This window comes from Protomyctophum parallelum (genome assembly GCF_964188405.1).
Source record: "Protomyctophum parallelum genome assembly, chromosome: 3".
Taxonomy (NCBI): domain Eukaryota; kingdom Metazoa; phylum Chordata; class Actinopteri; order Myctophiformes; family Myctophidae; genus Protomyctophum; species Protomyctophum parallelum.
Genome location: NC_139698.1, coordinates 27,400,267 through 27,423,989, shown reverse-complemented (window position 1 = coordinate 27,423,989; position 23,723 = coordinate 27,400,267). Strand labels below are relative to the sequence as shown.

The 23,723-nt window shown below is 44.1% G+C and overlaps 1 protein-coding gene across 2 annotated transcripts in view; it reads left to right on the top strand.

Moving 5' to 3' along the window:
* Positions 1-23,723, top strand: part of nbeal2 (neurobeachin-like 2) — a 117,542-nt gene that overhangs the window by 60,368 nt on the left and 33,451 nt on the right. For both annotated transcript variants that reach the window (XM_083761138.1, XM_083761137.1), the window contains 11 exons: positions 442-544; positions 1,457-1,610; positions 5,973-6,128; positions 7,131-7,290; positions 7,634-7,722; positions 8,310-8,467; positions 11,706-12,294; positions 16,582-16,775; positions 17,803-17,959; positions 18,586-18,729; positions 22,118-22,462. In XM_083761138.1, the coding sequence (XP_083617264.1) occupies positions 442-544; positions 1,457-1,610; positions 5,973-6,128; positions 7,131-7,290; positions 7,634-7,722; positions 8,310-8,467; positions 11,706-12,294; positions 16,582-16,775; positions 17,803-17,959; positions 18,586-18,729; positions 22,118-22,462 (2,249 nt within the window). The remainder of the gene's footprint in view (positions 1-441; positions 545-1,456; positions 1,611-5,972; positions 6,129-7,130; positions 7,291-7,633; positions 7,723-8,309; positions 8,468-11,705; positions 12,295-16,581; positions 16,776-17,802; positions 17,960-18,585; positions 18,730-22,117; positions 22,463-23,723) is intronic.

The following is a 23,723-nucleotide window of genomic DNA, read 5'->3' as shown; positions in this document are numbered from 1 at the left end:
GAAAACAATATATATTGTATTTCAGAATCCAGCTTGTAAACTCTCCAGGGCGGCATGAATAGCGCTCGAGCGCTGTTTTCGTAACTCTGGCGTAACTCTATAACTCTGTGTCTGTAGGTGCTCAGCCAATCAAATCATCGCTCAAATCATCTCTCGGTGACCACTGACCAGACAAAACGCTCAGAGCCTCGACATGCTGCCGTTAGTCCAACAGTGTAAATATATGGCGCTCCTAATGACAACATACAGTCACGTTTTTAGCGCAGTGGGAATACATGGCGCTCATATTGAAAACGGGGCCCCAAATGTGGCTTTTCTCAACTTTTCAACACGTTTCAATCACCTAACCCAAGTTATCCAAACCTATATCGAAAGAAAACTGAGAAATCCCTAGAAAATAACGTGGATTTATTCTCCCCTTTGTGTTCTCACCGTATGCAGGCCACGTGAAATACCTGTCGTCTGTGATCGGGGAGGGCAAGCAGCGCATGAGGAGGAAGTACGGAGTGCAGTATGTCTTGGACAACATCCGGACCTACTACAGGTGAACCAATGGTGGAAAAAAGTACTCACATTAATACTGAAGTAAAAGTATCAATACTGCAATGTAGAACTATGTTACTAGCCGTCTTTTTTTAAACTGAATTCAGATGATAATGTGTATATTAAATAAACAATCACACCTGTGTGAAGTAAGTGGTGCAACTTCGTGTGAGGGTCCCCGGGGGGTCCCCGGAACTTCCAGACCCGCAGGAACGCGCCCAGGGTACCGGCCTGGTTCCGGCGAGCCGCCCCGTGTCTGAAACGGTCCCTGTACTGTACTGTACTGTACTGTACTGTACTGTACTGTACTGTACTGTACTGTACTGTACTGTACTGTACTGTACTGTACTGTACTGTACTGTACTGTACTCGGACAGACACAGGCAGCCAGGGACATACCCAGCGACACACAAAGCTCCGTAATGAAATGGTTGCACCACTTAAAAAATAAAAGATATAGGGCGCTGGTCCTTTAAGAAAAGGTAGGTATGGCCTTACACCAGCTGTTGTCTTTGCGGAAGGGAGACAACAACAACATTCCATGGTCTAACCTTTCATATCATCTAGAAAAGTTATAAACTAAAAATAATAATTGAAAACATACACAGGGAGGGAAGGACAAAGCTGGGCATTGGAGTGGCTGCACCCTATGGTTGCACCACCCAAAACTCCTGGTGAATCATGACCTTAATATTCATTATTATTAGTATTATTCTTTTTTCACAGATTAAAATGATGGGCATGATTGACCAGGATCTTGGATGGCTTTGATTCTAGGCTTAGAATATTTCTTTGTAAATCTCTATGGGAAAAAAATGAATGGCCCGATTTTTCAGTGGAACCAGAAAACCACAGCCAGAATTCTTGCACAAACCTCGAAATAAAAAGCTTTCTCTTTCTTTCCTTTCCTCAGCCGAGAGAAAGATGGCAGCCCTCTGTCGGAGGAGAGGCAAACGGTGCAGGAGGCTCTCTTCAACCTCCTGAACGACTTCCTCCTGAAGTCTCCTACCAGCGAGGAGCTCCACAGCCTCATGGCCTACACGCTGTCTGTTGGAGAGGAGCGGCAGGTAGCGCGCGCACACACACACACACACTCACACACACACACACACACACACACACACACACACACACACACACACACACAGCCTCATGGCCTACACGCTGTCTGTTGGAGAGGAGCGGCAGGTAGCACGCAAGCACGCACACACACACACGCACGCACGCACACACACACAGCACGGTTGCGCAACCCGGTCTAGGATCGCTAAAGAAGGAAAGGCCAGTCCCCAAAAAATTATAAAAAAATAGAAATCAGCGATCCGGTTTGATATCAATAATAAAGCTTATCAGACGGAACATTACGCCAGAAGCAGTTGCTGTTTGGATTCCTTCTGACGGAACGTTCTGCCACGAGCAGTTGAGAGTTCAGGTGGATGGTGCTAATACCTTTTTGAATAAATAAATTAATAATAATCTTCCTCCTATAGTATAATCATAGTACCTGTCTGATAATCATGTTTTATTTTGATTATTATTAAGCTTTGACTTTGATTAAGCTTCATGAATAACATTAAAAAACCAATCGGTGATCTGCAGCTACTCAGTCGGGGGTATAAATAAACTGAATGTTGGATGATTAAATGTCATTGAGCTTTATGGGATTACAGTCACACTGAGGGGGTGTTTTGTTCAGCCTCTTGTTGAAGGCATGAACATTACTTGATGTAACGTCATAACAACATAACAACCGCCACCACAGGGGGAAGGCTGTTCCATATTGTTATAGCCGAGTGGAGAAGGCATTTGGTGTTTTGAGTCACTTGAGGATTTCCAGGGCGTGGCTTGACAATACACTCTGGGTGATTCCACCCAAGGAATTTATTTACAGAAGGAAGAGACGCCGCTGACGTTTATGGACACGCCATGATGCTTCATGCACCAGAAGTTCCATGAAAATACATGGCAGTGAATGGAGGCGGCTGGACCAGCTCGTGAACAAACACTATTTCTGAACAATTGAGACTTTTGTCATGTAATCGGTTCAGGAATATAAAAGAAGACATATCACAGGTTGTTTTCTAATCACTTGCTTTTCGATGTGCACAGCACATCATTTTATTGAGGATCTAGTCAGCTGGCAGGTATCGTTTCTGTCTCTGAGGACAGTCTCGTGATACTTTGCACGTTCAGAAACGTACGTTGTGCTCTTTAGACACATCTTTAAAATTACACAGTGTACACATCGAAAAGCAACACAGCAGACAATAATGTGTTATAATGTCAGTGATTTACTTCACAAGGGTGAAATTGGCTCTCACTGACTCCAATGCATTCCACCGAACATCCAGGTGTAGTTTGGCTCCCATGGTGGTGCGACGAATCTGCCGCCTGGAATTGCATGATAGTGAAAATGATGTCGGTGTCCTTAGCTTCTTTTTTGTATACATTGATTGGACCTGGGACTCGAGCTTGGGGTAGCAGTGCTTTAACCAATTTTGACCTGGAAACGATTCTGCAAATGTCTTCTAAATCCTGACTCTTTTCTTGAAAAAGCTGTTTTTGTCAGTCGTTCTCAAACACTTTCATGTCACTTTTCACGATTCTTCAAAAATAGCAGATCTACAAGCTCTTAGCGCGCCACTGGGAGTCAGTGTGCATCTTCTAGTTGTTGCTGCAACTGTTGTACGATGGCCTTGTACTCCATGTATGTCCAACACTGTCTGGCGTCTGCCAATCCAATGTAGTTATTATTTAGTCACAAGCTTTTGTTAATACTTTTCATTGTCAAAGTATGCATAAACCCCACAGAGAGAATTAAACCAGGTTTCAAAATGTTTGCAAAATAGCGAAAGTGGACGATATACTGTATGTCACAATGGCGGCACTGTTCTCAATGTTTTTGCGATTCAGTTTTAGGGTATTCATTTTGTGTGGAAAATAAATATGGAGACACAAAGTTTCCGCCCCGACAGTGAGGATAATGCTGTTGATGATAGTGCTTGGTAATAATATTACAGAAGAACCATGCACCATATTATGGTGCATGGTTCTTCTGGCTCAATTCCACCCCACTCTGTTCGCCTTCATCAGTTTCTCTGTGGGAGTTTGGAGCTGTCATCACCTGACCTTCTCAGCTCACCACTCATTACTCCCTAAATAACTCGTTCCCAAACACTGGGACCCATTTGTGGGTTGCGGACACATTTTCATGGGTCCCCTTATATATTTATTTATTAATTTCATGAAAAAATCCAAGAAATTCCATTAGAAAACAAGTTTAAAGGAGAATTCCATACTAAAAGGCTTTCTTACCTTTCTTTGTAGTTGTTACATCCCCACTAAAGAGGTCCAGGTGTTATTTTGTGCAAAAGCTCCTTATTGGCTATTTCCCCTACCATAAGCCCTAAATGAATTGCATTGAATTGAATGGGGCTATGGGGTGTTGTGCTAATTTGCTTTTATATCCTCTCTTCATAATGTAAATAATATCCCAAGCGGCACACTTTACTACTTATTTCGATGGAAATAAGCAAATTAGCACCCCATAGCTGATAGCCCCATTCAATGCAATTCATTGAGGGCTTACAGTATGGTAGGGGAAATAGGCAAATTATTGTGACCAAATACAGCAAAAAGGCCCTCGACTCTATTCGAGTTGAGGTTTTTTTTGAAGGAGATATAACCATTTTAAAATGACTGGGGCCTTTCACCCAAAGCTGAGAAAAGCCCTTTTCAATATTCACAACATTTTATCACCTTAGAGCTGGACAGAAGTGGGTGTGACAATGGGAGGGACAAGGGACAATAGGACGTTTTAGCTGTCAACAGTGCAACACTAGAAACACTGACATGTTTAAGCCAGTAGAACAAACAATGCAATTTGTAAGGTGCCCCAATAAACCCTTTTGAAAGTACTAAGTATTAAATACTAAGTATAAGTATTCAAGTATTAAATACTAAGTTAAGTGTTCAATTTAACTTATACACTACCTGGTTGTAAATAGCTGCAGTACACCATTTTATGCAGGTCTACTTTAAGCAATCAAAGTCAGACAATTGACCCAGTATTTTAAATAAATAAAACCGACGCATCAGGCTATGATGTTGTGCGCTTGTAGATTTGCTATTTTAATAAACAGATCTGTCCACATGCAGTCACAATGCCTGGTTTCTATTTAGTGTGCAAGGCTTACATCCGGTCTAAAGCCCACCCACTGTATGCGCTGATTTATATACACAATACATACACGATCCGTATCCTCCCCTCACCGGATGTTGAATTAACAGTACTAACGGCCGTATTTGAAAAGACGTATCCAATCTATTACACAATAAACCGATTTCCCGACATTTCCTTTTCACTTGATACCGTTTCGTAGAGAGGGCCTACACAAACGTTTTATATACCAAATGAAAGCCCCAATTCCGTAGTTTACATAGTATTTTGAATTTCTTTAAATGAGCAAAAAATGAGCGAGTTATGATTTAAAGAAAAGACGAGTGATCGTGGCTCTTTGCGGGTGGAGGAAAAAAAAAAGAACACTTGACACACGACACACAGACAGCTAGCTAACTAGGCTAGCTAGCTTCTAGCATGTTGTGTGTTGCTTCCAGGCTGGGAAGCGTATTTGAGCGAGTAGCTACGTGGTTTTGTTTATTTTCTGTAAAGTATAACCCAAATGCTCCTCCATACTACTATAGCCATGTAGAATACTTCTGTGTTTACAAACACAAGCACGCTAATGGGCGGTGATCAGAGCGTGAAACCTGAGGACAAAGAGATTCCAGGACCAATCGAAAACAACATGCAAATCTCGGAACTGCGCTCCTCTGCCCCCAAAAACTTGTTAAAAAACAAGCCCACTTGACGTATAAATGTATACATTTCATTTGCCCAAATGAACAATCTGTTTGAATGAAAACCTTCTTCAACATTCAAACTGTATTAATATGAAAAAAAAGAAAATCACATAAAAAAAAAAACGAGTTTATTTATTGATTTAAGGCATGTTCATTCTGGCGAGATGAGGCATATTCTGCTGGCAGTGGTCACGGCAATAAGGAGTTTTTGCACAAAAAAACACCTGTACCTCTTTGGTGGGGACGTAACGACTACATTCTAGCATGGAATTCTCCTTTTAAGAAGTAGTGAAAATTGCCGAAGTTCACAACGCTGTCCCACAACCCAGGCAACCATCTAATTTCTCTTTTGGGTCATGTGCTAAATAAATGGTTTGGAAACCACTGTCTGCACCTTTGACCCCCAATGTCTCTTTGACGAAAATAGCCAACGTACACCTCATTCAACACTCACCAACTTCATGTATATGTCTATCTCACTGCTCCCCCCCCCCCCCCCCCCTTCTCCTTCTCTCACCTTATCTCTCACGGCCCCTGAATCCCCTCTCTCTCTCTCTCTCCGTCAGGTCGTGCGTGCGCTGGACGTGTTGTACATCGTGGTACGGAACAGCCCGCCACGGGAGCAGGTGCACACCGTGCTGCTGGAGTGGGGCGCGGAGCAGCTGTACTGTCTGCTGCTCAGCCCCAGGTTCGGAGACGAGGCCAGGGAGAGGGTGTTCAGGGTGAGCGTCTGATCACTGTACTGTACTGTACGTCACGACACGTCATCACATCACGTCACAACACGTCACGTCACATGTCATATCACGTCACATCACTGTACTGTACTGTACTGTACTGTACCTGCTGCCGCCGCCGCCCTTCAGTGGCACAGGCACATCACAACCTGTTCTTAATTTAAAGGTTAAATAAAGGTTCAATCCATTTGGGTCCGTATTTACACGCTTAAACGTCTTAAATTAACTGAATTTCTGTAACTTAACTTGATTCACTGACTCGAGTGTGTTTATTATAAGTGAGTGAAAAATAACTTGCATAGTTTGAGACGTATGCATATAAGAAGTTCTCAGCAAAATCCTTGGTTGGCTATAAGTAATGCTGTTTCTATTTAAAAATCTTTTTGTTTTATACATTTCTTTTAAAATAAATTCAATTCAATGCATGCCTGAGGAAGGTCTCTACACCAGGGGTTCGGACATGCTTTGGCCATGTCTCGCGACACTCGCCCCGCCCCCCTCCCCACCCACCCACAATACAAACTGACTGCAAAAATAACCTTAATAATAGAGAAAATATATCATAAATGAGTACTGAAACCAGATATAATCATTAAGGAAAGTTTATGCATGTACTGTGTACTATATAAACTCTTCATTTCCATTTTCCAGCCATTCAGTTGCATTTTTTTTAAATATATATATATAGTTTGGTGACCCCCCAAAATAATTTGGCGACCACCACCCATAATTTGGCGACCCATGCGTTGAGAACCCCTGCTCTACACAACCGAAACGTTGCTTCTGCTTTATTAAAATGTCTCTTGTACCGTGCACGTTGGCAGTGTGCAGGTTTATTGTTTTTTTGTTGAGGTCGCCAGCTGCTCTTTGCCTACGCACCTGCTTTTATACCTTTTTAATATAGTTGTGAATCATTGAACCAGGGACTACAGATGAAAACACTGCCAAGTAAACTTAATGAAATGAACATGTCCACATTGTCTCCAGGTGATGAAGAAGCTCCTCAACAGTGACCGGGTGTCAGAGCGCACCAAGCAGCGCATCAAGCTCAAGGACTTTGGCTACCTGGGCCTGGTCTGTTTCCTCGGGGACGTCCCGGTAACCATGGCGACCGTGCGCTGTCTGTACGAGCAGGTCCTCGCTACGGGTAATTGAAAACAGACCTTTCGTCCGTATGAGAATTATATATAGGGCTCAAGTGGCGTGCGTGTGTGTGTGTGTGTGTGTGTGTGTGTGTGTGTGTGTGTGTGCGTGTGTGTGTGTGTGTGTGTGTGTGTGTGTGTGTGTGTGTGTGTGTGTGTGAACTGAAATACTGAGCTTGTATAGATTGGCTATTTCTGAAAGAGGGTTTAAGCTGTTAACTTAAAACATATCTGTTCTAGTATTTTTTATTCACAAATGTTTCGAAGGTTTATCGCCTACTGTTTTGCAGACAGTTCTGAAACAGCATTAATAGTATTTTCTGTCCCCATCTGTTCGTTCCTCCTCAGATCCCAACCCTAACTTCAGAGATCTTCTAGCTGTGGCATATCTGTCTCACAGAGCTGAGCTCGCTGTCCGTCTGGATGTCTGTCGTAAGGTCCGTCAGTCCAGATCTTTACAGGCTGCGAGTTTAGACACATGCTAAGTTTGTGTCTCGTGTACGATGTAGACAGTGTGTACTGTCCTGTCTCCTGTACACAGGACGACAGGATGTAGACAGATCTGCGCCTTCTCAGATACGGCCAGGGAGGGACATCTGAATTCAAGGGCCTTCACAGATACGTCCAATACAATGTTTCTGAATTATTGTTTCCACCAGTTTTAGCCCCTGCATTGAATTGAGATGTCACAACAAACAAAGTTTAAAGGTTTCTAGATAAGAACAGCAAAGTGAACTTATGTCAGATATAGACTCGGACATATATCTTGCTCACGTAGAAAGTAGAATCTAAATAGACCTTGTTGTTGTTTTTAGCGCTGTATATTTTAAGCATGAGGAGCAGACTAGCGCACGTGAGCTTTTTGTTACGCTGATTGGCTAGTTGAGTCTGTCTGTCGAGGCTCAAAGCAACCACTTACCGCCCAGACTGATACCGGGGAGGAAGCACGAGTGGATCCATGTTTTAGTCTGGCCAAAACCAGGATAATATGTATCACTGATCACTGTGTCTGTCGTCTCCTCAGCTCTTCCATCTCATCTACTACTCCACTGAGGATTATGTGAAGCAGCTGGCCAAGCAGCCTGGGTGGCAGGACGTCCTGACCAAGCTGTACATCAAGGAGTCTTACGGCAGCAGCCTGGTGACGGAGACCCCCCCTGTCCACAGACCCCCTCTCCACAGGTAGGCCTGGTACAGTCATCCCATTACTGCTGTGTGCGTCAGCTCATCATGGGCTGACCTAGCCTCATGTAGCCATACTAATTTCACTGGGTTTATAATGGATAATATTAGTCTCGTCCCTCTCAGTGTTAGATGTTTTTCTGCAATGTCCTGCCCCATATTTGCATACTGGGTCCTGGTTAGTTATACCCTACACTGGAACTCACCTATGCTTTCTATGGCATAGGCAGCTCCCGGCATGATCCGCCGGGAGAATCTAGACGCAGCTGTGGGACATGAGACTAATTAGAGCGACAGAGAGAGAGAGGTGTGTGTGTGTGTGTGTGTGTGTGTGTGTGTGTGTGTGTGTGTGTGTGTGTGTGTGTGTGTGTGTGTGTGTGTGTGTGTGTGTGTGTGTGTGTGTGTGTGTGTGTGTGTGTGTGTGTGTGTGTGTGTGTGTGTGTGTGTGTGTGTGTGTGTGTGTGTGTGTGTGTGTGTGTACGGGTGTGCTTGTGTGCGTCAATTTAACAAAGGTGCAGACGATCAGAAATCAGCAGAGAGTGATCGACGTTTGCGCTACTCTATGCCGAATTGAAGTGGACTTCCCAGACTTTTTTTTTCTCCCTGGAAATAAAAAGGTCTGGGTTTCCGAGGCTAGTTATAGCCTGGTTCCCGACAAATCTGGTTGGCTCGTCACCATTTTGGCCGTGAAGTCCTCGCACAATTGAGAGGGGCCAGACTTAGGCCTGGGCTACACGACTCTGGGTGTTTTTTCAAACGCACATTTCTATGTGCGTTTGGGCCTTTCAGCCAGACGCAAACGGCGTTTTCGGCCACTCAAACGGAGGTTTTTGGAAACGGATAAATAAGTGGAGGTTTTCGAAAAGATCCGGATGGTGGAGCTGTGTAGTCATGCGAAACGGAGTTTTTGAGGAAGGATGACGTCACCTCCCTAGTCGCGCATGTTCGTTGTTGCTTTTAACACTGAGCATGCGCATCAGTTCATGGATTGAAGTGGACTACTACGCAGACTAAGAAAATATATGCTTTGCACTTCGCTGGTTCGCGCCCCACTGCCGCAGCTGTTTTTACAACCGCAGACTTTTTAATAGTTTTTGGATTAAGGTTGGTGAAGGATGCGTTGCTCCCCTGCTTGCGGTTATGTATGCAAGCAGGGAAGCAACACATCCTTCACCAACCTTAATCCAGTCTTTTTAATGCAACCTTAATCCAAAAACTATTAAAAAGTCTGCGGTTGTAAAAGCAGTGGCGGCAGTGGGGCGCGAACCAGCGAAGCGAAGCAATGCATAGATTACAAGTGTGCGTAGTAGTCCACTAGGCTAGCGAGTCAGCTGGGAAAATGGGGTTTGTGTTTATATTAGAATGTGAGTTCCAAAGTTGCTCACTAGACGGAGTCCCGTCTGCATGCCTTGTTTGTTTTGTTTTTAGTACTACCGGGTTACGTGGGGGGATTTATTGGGAAACCAGCTCACAGCGCATGCTCAGAACATTTTTCTATTGCGTTACATATTTCTTATCGCCACCTACTGGCCTGGCATGCTTGTTGGAGTAAAAAATGATCGTTTTGGGTTGTATGTGTGGACACAGATATCTTTGTCGTATGGGCCCCTGCCCAAACGACAACGGAGTACGAAAATATCCGTTTTATAAAAACCTAGAGACGTATAGCCCAGGCCTTAATCTGCCTGGAGCAATATGCATTGCAAAGGTAGATGAAGGCTGGCTATGCGAGGCTAGGGCTGACCAGCACTCCAACTGCCTCCAAATTTGCCACAGACTCTTCACTTCTCTGTCTATGATCTAGGGCTAGGCTTATTATCCCGCCCTCAATGTCTTCACTTATTAAACGCATTATTCAGGCACATCTCAGCCACCTCTTTTGCCAATTAGGCCCACTCTACGCAACGTCGTCAAACAGCGTCAAACACCTATGGTAACAAAGGTACAACAAAGGTACAAAGACTAATCGGTTCAAACTATCCTTTGTCCCGGCTGCTATTCAACTGCTGAACAGCAGATAGCACTTTATTCTTGCCTCTTTGCACATATTGCCCACTAACACACTTCTGCAGACTTTGCTACTATTGAATGTCATGAATTCTCTGTCTCTAGTGCCCTGTTCTTAGATTTTAGTCTTAGTGTTTTGAATGTTGTTTGTTGTGTGTATTTTTTTTTACTATTATCTGGATGCAAACCAATTTCCCGCGAGGGACAATAAAGCTAACCCTGAACCTTGAACAACATTCCACAGGTTTCTGAATTACACCATTTTTCTTTCTTTGCCAAAGGCCTTTCAAGCTTCTAGTAGTCATAATTGCCTGGTCGTAGTTATTTGAAATAATTGCCATTATTTTTGCATAATAGTCGGTCTTTCCCATTCATCTGTGAAATGTATCTGTTGATATTATTATTATTATTATTTACAATTTTACAGATATTTTTTTTTCTTTCATATTTTTTATCCCACGATTTTGTAACCCATTTTTCACCCCTGTGTCAATCATCTAATGTGATCCTGGGCTCTACACACCCTCCGCCAACCTGGGGAGAGCAACGGACTGAGTGAGTGTCCAAGTTGCTCCTTTACACCTGACAGGGGGGAGTTTCCCTGGTTGGACGTAGCGCGTGGAAGGAACACGTTATTCCAACCAGTTATTTTCCCCTCCATCAGGCGCCCCGGCTGGCCAGGGGGAGGCAGTTTAGAGACCAGGATTACTGCATGTTTTTGTGAGGGTACCTACCCTAGGGGACACGGGGAGAACATGCAAACTCCACACAGAAAGGCCCTTTCGCCAACCCCGCCTTCGGGTACAGATGATTAATGCAATTATGAAATGTATGGCCTGTTTAGGCAGTAGTACAGTATTTATTTTGATTGCCTAAAAGGATAACAACCAGCCCAGTGGCCTTGTGGTTAGTGTCCGCTCTGAGACGGGTTCGATCCCTGTCCGAGTCATACCAAAGACTCAATGCCTCCCTGCACCAACATCAAGGGTTGGATTGGGGTAAGTCCCTCCGACATACTAGCGTCATGTCCAGGGGGTGTACTTGTACATCAAGCTGCCTAACGCTAAGTAAACAGGAGATAGGCTCCTGCCCATATGGGCCTCACAGCTTGGGCAAGGATTACTTTAAAGACAAACAGAAATGTGTTCCAATGTTCAATCCCAAAAACCCAACTGAAACCATTCATCGCAGTTATTTGTATGACGACTAATGGTGACAACCACATCCACAGGGAGCAGAACCTGGCCATAGAGGACGCGCGCGCCGACATGTTCCCCTTCCCCTCCTCGCAGGACGACGAGGACTTGGAGGAGGACGACGACGGCAGCGGACAGCGGGACATCTCGGAGGGCTTCTCTGACGTGTCCATGTCTCCGCCTAACGGAGGCGGAGGAGGAGGAGTCGGCGGCGGAAACCTGAAAAGCTACGCGCTCCAGTTCAAGTCGTTCGACTCCATGGAGCAGGAGAGCTGCTCGTCCTCCTCCGTCTCGGCCACGGTGGACATCCCGACGAGGCTGGACGAGGAGGGCACCTACCTCCCGCTGTCGCCCTTCGGCACGTCCCCCTTCGACATGATGGAGCTGGGAGCGGGGGGCAGCCTGGGGGGCGAGGGCGGCGGGACGGGCCCGCACACGCCCACGGCGGGCAGCCAGCCCGAGACGCCGTCTCCCCTGGAGCACAGCAAGCCCTTTCCCCCCGTCCTCAGGATCCGCATGAGCTCCAGTCTGTCCAACGTCCTGGACGACAACAGCTGTGGGACCGGAGACCCGCCTGGCGGTGGTGGTGGTGGGGACACCATCTCCAACACGTCCAACCCACAGGTATAGTCCTGGGTCCGCTCCCACTTTAACCACTTAAACACATGATGACCCGAGACCAGATTATAAAAATGCCTGAGTCTGGCAGTGTGCCGCGGGTTCGACTCCCGATCCCGACGGCCTTTACTGCGTTTCACTCCCCCATCTCTCTCCCCCATTTCCTGTCAGCCTACTGTCTGTCCCTCTATAAAAAGAATAGGCGAAAGCCTAAAAATAGGCGAAAGCCGCAAAGGAAAACATAAAAAAAAAAAAAAGTGAGGATGCCAAAAGTAAATAGAAAATAGAAAATGAAAATAGAACAGAAGTTTTCCGTCAGACAGTAGGGCTGGTCTCAGGCCAGTTCAATGGCTAATTCAAGACCTAGATCTTAAACTGTGCGTATAATCAAGTGTTAACAGAGGCTGATAGAAATGCTTTTTATAATTGATCGTTTGCCTGTTATCTCTCCTATGCTACCACATCAATACAGCATTGAATTGTGGACAAAATCCAATCAGGCGAAAACAAATATTCTATGTCTTGGGTCTGAGTGGTCTGAGTGTCTGTGGCTTAAATGCTGAATAAGCAATGGACCTTGATATGAAAGTGGTTGAAAGCCACTCGTGTAGAGAGAGAGAGAGAGAGAGAGAGAGAGAGAGAGAGAGAGAGAGTATTGGAGTGGCATGCAGCACATAATGGTCCGACTGGCCTGGGAATTGGTTGCTGTCAGCCATTAGAGCCTACAGTACAGTGCATGCCCTAACCCTTCAGCTGTCGGGTCACCCAATCAAGGTTTATTTTTAGATACATTGAGAAACAATGTCTTGTTTAGGGCATGTGAAACTCGTTGCCAGTCAAAGGTCTAAAGAGGTATGTTGACAGTGAATACAGAGCGTTCAAACTATGCGTTCATCCTATACCCAGTTTCATCAATGCATTTGCAAAATAATTTGCTAGGCCAATATTATTTCTGGCAGGCCCGTTGTGGCCCAGAGTCTGTTGGCTACCACTGACTTAAACCCTGTATACTTATGGCTCTACAAGAACTAAGCAAACCATATACATGTCATGGGTTCTGGCTTTGTTTCCATATATGCAGCTTATATATATATATATATATATATATATATAGCTTGGTTTCATATAGGGTTCTCAGAACCTGCTCAAGAGGGACATTTCACAGCGGGAAGAAACTCCAGTCACTCAATGTTAATAATATTTGTAGTAGATAACGGTAGCACAATTCGAAATGTGCACCCTATGGCCAGAGAAATAATGAAGTCTGTGTGTTTGACTAGGGTTTACTACAATGGCCATAATGCTTTGGTGCACTGCCTCACCTTGTGGAGAGGGGAGGGCTGTCTTACGTGAGACAATATGTAGTCCAGGAAAGAAGTGAGACCAACGCCTGTGTCATCACAGGCATTTTGAAATACTAAAATATCTAAAACCACATATTGCACACATAAAAACCTCAGGAATGTGTTCTAAATCTTCTAAACGTAAGGGTTGAAGTGCCCTTTAACCCTGGGTTCTGGCTGGGGTACCTCCTCTTTCAGGGGTGGTTAGTTATAATGAAAACAAAACATCACATGCATGACGCAATGCATGTCGGACCAACGCATGTCGGGAGCGATGGGTGATTTTCACATGTCGGACCATTGGTGTGTCGGATAAGCGTGCGCACCCCAAACTTAACGGGTCAGGAAGAAGCATTTGTTTACTGGCGTCAGTGCCTTAGGCCCTCATTTATCAATGGAGTGTCAAATCTGCCTCAAATTCGAGCGTCGGTTTTGGATTACGCTCACGTTGGCACTGCATTTATGAAGTGATCGCAAACAGCTGATCCTTGCTTAATTTCATTCCTAGCATTTATAAATGTGATGGCTGAAATCAATCTAAAAATCAAGCCTCGTTTTTGCAATACGACCAAACAACTTATGGAAACCATAGTTACATGATGGAAAAAGCCAAAAGTTTCCCCCGCTTGCCTTGCTGACCACCACACAGACGAACGCACGCCTGCACACGCAACTTGCAAGCCCAACTCAATGGTGTGTTGTATCTTAATTAAATAAAGAACAAACACCTGCACCCGCACGCACGCACGCATCTCAAGGCTACATGACACATCACAGTTGCATCACCATGAAGGGAATACGTTTGTAGGCTACTATATTAATTGTACCCATTTGTGCGCAGTGCACGTTAAAGCAGTCATGTAGGTAGGCGAAGGCGATCCCAGTGAAACGGCTCACTGCTGTGGGTGAGTGATGCCTGCACCGAAGTTATTAATGAGAGATAGCCTGTCAAGGCAGTCATAATCAACGTTTATGGAGTGGTTAATGGATGAATCGTTTGATTAAGCATAAACTTGTAATATTGTAAACGTGTTATATTGTTTTTAATTGCGCGATATTAATTGCTTGCAAAGTTGGAAATCTCCTACCAATTTCATGTGACACAATGACACATCGTTGATGTTTTCCTTTACTTTTTTTTGTATGTATATACATAGGCTATACAGTTTTATATTAACATTTTAGGAGTGAATACATACAGTATGTTTAGATGCCTGTGACAGCCTGTCAGCTGGTCAGCCAATGCTCCTCCGCTTTTCTACGACAAAGAAACTGGTGAGGACAAAGCCTACAACAGCTCTTTTTGGCTGGGCGCCTATGTTTTGGCGTACAGCGCATTGATAAATGAGATGTTCTTTTTTGCTATTTTGAAAAAAACGTTTTGAATAGTTAAAATAGCCAATCTACAACCTCGTAATGTGTCGATATAGATCGGCTAGTTCAACAATTTTAAAATGTATTTCAAAATGGCAAAAAAATAAAGGCAAAGAAGTTTATACTGTAGATATGGGCTAAGGCACTGACGAAATAGGGCCCCTAATATCTTAGCCGGAAATATCCTATCTCCAAGCTCACAACTTGTTGCGTTGCAATGCGTTGTGAGCTTGTAGCTGTGCTATTTCTGCAGAATGTGGAAATATGTCATTTTTGTTGACATAGTAGCAAAAGGATCATGCCAAAACACACTAGACACAAGAAGAGTCGCAGGGCTGCATGATATTGAGTCAATAATCATCATAGTGTGATCATGATGTTTCTGTTAAAAAAAACTATTAACTCAAACTGCAGAATACAAAACACAAAATAGAAAACACAGTATTCTCCACCTGATATTTAGGCCTGCCATTACACAGAATACTGGTGTTACAAAGCTTTCTTTCTATAAATATATGTTTATAATTGCAATCTCTTACAGTATGTATACACAATATTGTATACAAGACTTTATTTTGGATATCATTTAGATACATAGTACAGGATACCGACACATTCTCGATAAAGAAATGCTGTTGTCAATAGCGTTTCAAATCACTGGGAGTCACAAGGTCCAGACGTTTAAATTCCTTCAGCAGGCTATTCTTAGCTTAATGTGCAGAACATATCACTTAGTTCATACCCAACTCAGTCCCAGCTCCCAACTTTAGGAATTGTTTTAAGCACAGTAACTACATACAGTGCCACATCTTCGGGGAAATAGAATTGAGAGAGATCAATCAGGCATCAAGTTTCAATTTCAATATCTTCCGTTCAATTCTGTGTTGAACTTTCTTATCCCTGTCTCTCTAATTATGTGCTGACCTGAGATCAGATTCTAAAAATGTCTTCTAAATCCAGACAGTTTTCTGAAAAAGCTATGTTTCTATGTCAGTCGTTCTTCGATTTTCTAAAATAGCAGATCTACTATCTGCTATCAATAGCTAAAGCGGGGTGGGGATCCCGCCAAAAATGGGTTAATTATGTGCTTATACCAGTACCACTGGTTCCAAATGTGGGTCTCGGGACCCCCAGTGTTCCTTGAGGGGATTCCAGGGGGTCCTGAGCTAATAGTTCGGATTTCGGGAACCAAATGGGCCCATAGGGGTGTGTAACTCTTACAGAGTACATTAGTATTATTTTAAACTTTAGCTGTTGAAAAATAGCAGATCTACGTGCTATTTTTTATCTGGAAAATGTGCCGCAAATCTCTGAATAATATAGTCTTTCACAGCAAACTTTTTAAAGTCATATCTTTGCTTCTAGGGGGGGGGGGGGGTCCTTGGAACAACATATTTTAAGATTGTGGTCGGCGGTCAATCACATATAAAGTTTGGGGTCCTTGACATGAAAAAGTTTGAAAAACACTAACATAGAAACATAGGTTTTTCAGAAAACTGTTCTTTTTTAGAATCAGTGGATTGGGATGATGATGATGATGTTTGGTTGTTTTGGGTTGGGGGTGTGTTGCTTGCAGCAGACGCCGGAGGAGGAGCTGTGCAACCTGCTGACCAACATCGTGTTCTCTGTGCTGTGGAGCGGCAGCGTCCCCACGGAGGGACAGGGACAGGAGGACGCCGTGTGGAGGGACAGGGGACAGGTCTTCTCTGTCCTCACCAAGCTGGGCTCGTCCTGCCAGCTGGTCCGACCGCCCGACGACATCAAGCGCAGGTCAGTCGGTGCTGACGGTCACGTCCCGTGGTCAACAGGGGGTGCTGTACACCCCGGGAGGAGGAGGAGGAGGAGAGCGTTTACACATTTTTTAAGCAACCATAGAGTGCTGAGTTAAAGCTCAAACAAAATAAACACAAATGCATCCATGTCTTCAACTACACTCTAGAGTCTAGACATTGGACATTAAGCAAATTACAGGACACATACTTACTTACTTATGGACAGTTGTAGTGAAATGATTTTGGCTTCAAGCCTTGTTTTAAAAACACCCATGGCATTCACCTCCCTATAACCAATACCACAGTTTGTAGTGTTGGTTGTTATAGATTTAGTGCTACCTTCGTACTGTAGCAACCATTCTCCTATCTGTGCGTGCATGGTGCGTGTGTGCGTGCGTGGTGCGTGTGTGCGTGTGTTTGTACTGTACTTAAGTACAAGTTTGAGGTATTTGGACTTTACTTGAGTATTTCTAATTTCCAGTACTTTTACTCCACTACATGTCAGAGGCAAATATTGTACTCCACTACAATTGTTACTTTTACATTGTAGATTTAGATTATTATTTATTTATTATTATTATTATATTACAAAACATGCATTACCCACTTCAGCCCTACAGTATACATTGGCATTTGAAAAATGTGAGCTTGTAGATCTGCAAATGAATGATAGATTTTCAAATGATTTTTTTATATATTTGAAAAATTGCGACATGTGACATATTCTGCACAATTCAAGTACTTTTTACGTACATTTTATACCAATACTTTTGTACTTTCACTCGAGTACATTCATTTTTAATTCCGTACGTTTACGTGTACGTAACGGAGTATTTCTACATTGCAGTATTGATACTTTTACTGAAGTAAAACATTTGAGTACTTTTTTCCATCACTGTGTGTGCTCGTGTGTGTGTGTGTGTGTGCGTGTGTGCGTGTGCGTGTGCGTGTGCGTGTGTATGTGCGTGTATGTGCGTGTATGTGCGTGTGTGTGTGTGTGTGTGTGTGTGTGTGTGCGTGGTCAGTTTTTTGGAGATGATGCTGGAGTCGTCTCTCTCAGACCTCAGGGACTGTCAGGGCGTGTCGCTGCCGTTCTGTCCCAGTCTGGTCAGACTCCTCAGGTTGCTGCAGGACTTCCTGTTTGCCGAGGGAACCGACAACCACGCTCTGTGGAGTGAGAAGGTACTGTAGCACACGCACGCAAGACAGTCAAAGTCGTACGATTTGTCAGACACGTTACCGCAGTGAAATGTGTTCTCCGCATTTGACCCATTTCTTGGAGCGGTGAGCTGCAGCCGGGAATCATTTCATTGGTTTATTTAGGCCTGACGTCAAAATAAAAAAAAGTCTTCTAAATTCTGACAGTTTTCTGACATGTTTCTGTATTAGTGGTGCTCAATTTTTCAAAAATAGCAGACCTACAAGCTCGTAGCACGCCACAAAATATATATATATATAATATCTCATCAGCATGAGTTTGGCCAATAGACATCAAGGCCAATAGACTAATCATTGGTTTGGACCAGTACGTTAAAACTGTGAACCGGTCTGGGTGTGGACTCCTGTCCTTTGATGTTATTAATGGTAGCTTCCTTCATGTCATAATATGCTATCCGTAATAATAACTTCATTTATATTGTATGTATTGTATAATTGTAGTATTTTTACAACTCCATTTGATGCAGGTAGAGCTGCATTTTAAAATGCAAATATCTCTGGTTTGCCTGGGGGTTGTTTGGAGGTCACGAGGTGGGGTCAGGTGTTTGTTTGGTTGACGGTTGGTGTGTGTCTGTGTGTGTGTCTTTCAGATATTCGAGGGGGTGGTAAACCTGCTGGACAGGCTGCAGGCGTGGCACAGCGTCCCTGGCAGTCCAGGGAACACGGAGCTGAGGGAGATGGCTCAGATCGGCCTGCGCATCATCACCGGATACATCCAACAGCAGCACTCCCAGGTCTGTCTGTCGCAGTGGTTCTCAACCAGTGGTCCTTGAGAGGGTTCCAGGTGGTCCCCAGCTAAATGATGGAACCAAATGGACCCTTAGGAAAGAAGCGCTGCCGTGGTCCTTTGTAAAAAATGGGTCCAAGGCACTCTGTTCCAGTCAAGTTAAAACATGCCTTTATTTGTATGGCATGGCAAAGATCCTTATAGATCTTTAACCTTTGAGTGTAAAATGAAACCAAAATGGACCCGTAGTCTACCCGAAGTCTACACAATTATTGGGCTTGGGCTTGGTCAGTGCTTGGGCTTAAAATGGTTAACAAACATCACCTCAAGATATTTCCAAACGTATTCGTAAATCAGTCCATGCACCCAAAGGTCAGGTTCATCAAGCACTTCAATTCAGACCTTCCTCAATTCCACCACGACTACTGAACTCCTCCTCCTCACCTCTAACACTGAAACACCCAACATAGACCTCAGCCACCCTATCTTCAACTATCTCGTATCCCACGTGCCTCTCACAAACCCAAACCACATGTGCCGTCCGAACAAAAACAGACTGCCGCGGGCCAATATTATTCAAATTAATTAGAAATAGCTCATGGACCAGTCTTTCCTCCCTGTCGTCCTTTTTTGATAAAAGCCTGTTTAGACATACCAGGCCTTGTAGGGATGTGCGTACACAGACACCGCAGGCATTCCTAACAGGGAGTGTTTCTCTGTATGAAAGGGCAACTCCTCACAGAGTATTTATGACTCCTGCTGCTACCACCACTCTAGCATTGTGGAACCATGTGGTCATAAATAACAACTTCATATGAATTTCCATCATGGCTTCTTGGCTGGGATTGCCTTCTCTGTGTGTGTGTGTGTGTGTGTGTGTGTGTGTGTGTGTGTGTGTGTGTGTGTGTGTGTGTGTGTGTGTGTGTGTGTGTGTGTGTGTGTGTGTGTGTGTGTGTGTGTGTGTGTGACACTGTGTGTGTGACACTGTGTGTGTGACACTGTGTGTGACACTGTTTGTGTGTGTGTGTCACGTCCCTTCAATAAAGACATAAATTATGAAATTGAAAAACTGGATGTCACTCAGGGAAGGGAAAATCTTACAGCTCTTTATACAAGGGGAGGGTAAAAGTGATGGCTGATTTATACTTGCTTTGTCGCGCACCAGAAATAGCTGATGTGAGCTTGTAGATCAGCTGTTTTCGGTACGCAACTATGTATAAATCACACTAGAAACACTAATATTCACAACATAAATCACCATTACTGTATTGTGTTAGTGTGCTTGTGTATCTCTTGGCGAGGATTATGACTAATCTTTCTTGAGTCAAACCAATCTGATGATCATCTTATTTATCTCCCTGGAGAAGTGTTACACTCCAAAGTGCAGTGTATAGTAGTTACAGTAACTACAGTGTATAGTAGTTACATTAAACGGGAGGTACAGGAGGAGGAGGAGGCAGTGGCCTAAGGGTTCGAGGGGGCGTGCTTGTCGGCGAAAGGTTCCCGGATTGATTCTCCGGACCGGCAGGGAAACTCTCGGTGGCGAAGTGAATGGCCACCCCTCTCTCTCTCTCTCTCTCAACACTGCCCAAGTGCCCTTGAGCAAAGCACCGAATGCCTCAACTGCTCCGGTTGAGCTACTCAGTGGGGAAACGGTATAAAACTGTGGTTTTAGCTCCCAGGTTTAACTCATCCAGTGCCACAGGTGGATACCAGTTTTGGCCTTGGTTGCCACCGAAGTCCATTATAAATAAAAGAGAGAATTTGTAATAAAATTGTGCATGTAATGTGAATATCATCACCTGAACACCAGATTAGAGACATTTTCAAATCTGGATAAAGTAAAAAAAAAAAAAAAAGTGTCTGTTTTCTGAAATTCCTCTGATTCTATATCAGTGGTTCTCAAACTATTTCATGTCGAGGATGGCTGATTTGGCTGCCGATCCCCATCTCAAAATAATATATGTTGTGCCAGGGACCCCCAGAAGCTAAGATATGAGTTAAAAACGTCGCTGTGAAAGAATATAATATTCAAAGATTTGAGACACATTTTCAAAATACCAGATCTACAAGTGTGCCGCGCTACGAGCTTTTTCAACAACTTAAATAATGGTTAAAGTGGTTAAAAGATAAGGTGACAATAAGGTAAGGTAGACGTCCCTTTCGGCTCTGGAGCGTATGTGTAATAATGAATTCCCGAGATTCCTTGAGAACACCGCGGAAGCATGAGCGTGCGTCACAGAGCGCATGTTCGGGTCTGTCCCGGGAAAGATGCGCTGTGATTGGCCAGTAGTCACTTGAGTGGCAGCATGACGTAGCGTGCCTTCCACCGTTCCACTCTTCCGCCGTGCTTCCTCCCCCTGTGTAAATTCCTCCGCACTCCCGTCGATACACATGGCTCCAACGAACTGCATCTATTTTTTAAATATCTATGGTTTAAGGTGTCTGTGTGTGCAGGGCGTGGCTGGAGACAGAGCTCTCATGCTCAGCTACCACCCTGGGTAAATAAACTATTAAGGAATGCCAGGGGGGGCATTGTTTAACCACTGTTAAACAACAACTGTGTCTCCTTCTCGTTTTGAGTGGTGGAAAAAGTACTCCAATGTTTTACTAAAGTAAAAGTACCAATATTGCAATGTAGAAATAGAATAGAATTTCAAATGTACTTCAGTGAAAGTACGAAAGTATTGGCATCAAAATGTACTCAAAGTACCAAAAGTTAAAGTACTCATTAACCCATTAAGCAGAATGTCTCATTTCAAGTTTTCAATTGTTTAAAACAATGTTTTGAAAATAGCAGATCTACAAGCTCACAATGCGTCACTTTGTGAGCTTGTAGATCTTGAGCTTGTAGATGTTTATGGAGTAAAAGTACAATATTTGCCTCTGAGATGTAGTGGAGTAGAAGTAAAAGTACTGGAAGTACTCGGGTAAAGTAAAAATCACACCCGTGTGAAGTGAGGGGCTCTCTCATCATCATACATCATCGTAAATCACATTCCGCGCTCAGCCAATCAAATCATCACAAATGTCATTCCGGTCACTCACAATTTGCGTGTTCACTTTTTCTGTCCTCACTTTTGGCTTCCAAAAGCTGGACATGGAAGCGGCTAGCGCCCCTCAAAAATACCTCAAAAATGTATCTAACCCATTTAGGACCGAGACCAGCTATATCAGCGGTTTTCAAAATATTTCAAAAATTATATGTAAATGATCGTTGAACCCCATCTGAAAATATGGTGTTCCAGGGACCCCCCAGAAAAAAAGGACTTTTGCTCTGAAAGAATATTGAAAGATTTGCGCCACATTTTCACGATGGTTCGAACATAGCAGATCTACAAGCTACGACGTTGTATTTTTAAGTAAATGCGTTCCTTTCCACCGCCGTCCTTTAGGTGTGCGTGATGGCGTGCGTGAAGCTCCACAGCCTCCTCCAGACCGTGCTGTGCCTGAGCTGGGAGGAGGTGTGCTTCCTGCTGGGGCGCCTGGGCGCCCCCCTGTGGCCCGCGGGTGTAATGACGACGGAAGACCCCGCCACAATGATGATGAACTGCAGGAACTCGGAGACCTTCGGCCAGCTGGTGCCGATCGTCCGCACCCTCCTGGATCAGCACGCCGACCCCATCACCCTGCACAAGCTGCTGCCCAACCTGCCCGTGACCAACGGCAGTGCCACCTTCGCCCAGGACCTGCAGACCTACTGCCACACGGCCGAGTGGCAGGGCTTCTATCAGAACCAGGTCAGTGGCTCCAATCCATCCCACCACTCCCTGCTAGATGCCGGGTCGTCTCGCATGTGGCTTAGCAGAAAAGGACATTTAAAAATTGCGACCCCTCGGGGGGTCGCCAAAATTATTTTGGGGAAAAATGGAAATTAAGAGCATGCATAAACTTTCCTTAATGATTATATCTGATTTCAGTATTTATTTATGATGTGTTTTCTCTATTATTAAGGTTATTGTAGCTGCCAATTTGTATTGGGGGTGGGGAGGGGGTCGGGGCGAGACATGGCCAAAGCATTCGACTATACCCCCCTTATCTACAGTAAGGTCAAATAGACAGGGGGTTTTCAACTGGTTGTGAATGAGGGACCACCACCCTGACTGAGAATCAACCTGGGGACCACTGTTGTGTTGGGTGGGGACATGGGCTAAGATTGGTGCTTTTGTAACACTTGCTATGCATCCCATGTGTATACATCCCACTGTTTCTCAACCAATGGTCCATTGATGACTACTAATCATTTCCTCAACTAGACAATCCGCTGCACTTCCCCCTCTTGAGATTCTAACTCCCTTTTTCTGATGAATTTCTTGACCTCCAACTTGTCCGTAAATACATGGACAGTCATCATAGATGGGACACCAGGTCATTCAGTTCACTGTTTCTCAACTAGTGGAAAGACATTTTCTTAAAATCAACAAATCCTACATTACTAAATGAATGGTCAGGGACCGAACGCAATACTTCCACGGACCACCTGTTGAAAACCCCTGGTATAGAATCACTGCAGATCACGCACACACGTCACAGAGTTCGTCAGAGTCAAGCCATGGGAAGGTTGTTGCTACTCGACTTTGGAGTAGCAACAAGGATAGGATAGTGATGTCATTATGAACCCAGCACCGCAGCTTCTAAAGGATAGGATAGTGTAAAAGGGATTTTTAACCAGACATTTCTCTTCTGTTTCAGAGCTGTTTATTTTGAAACAGTAGGGCCAGTAGTTCTACTACACGGCACGCCGTCTGCCCACTCCACTTGAAGTCACATGTTGTTTAACTTCATGTGTGATCTGTTCTGTGTCTCATCAGCGTTCAGCTCCACCTCCCTCCTGGTGGAGGACATATTTTCTATGTAAAAATAATAATAAAGAAAAAAAGTTTAGTTAAGACAAAAAGATCTCAATCTATATTTTATCTGACATTCTGTGTATTGAGTTTATGAGGATAAACTCAAAGTTATGAGTTATGGGTTTATAAGGATGAGTTTATACTTGGACTC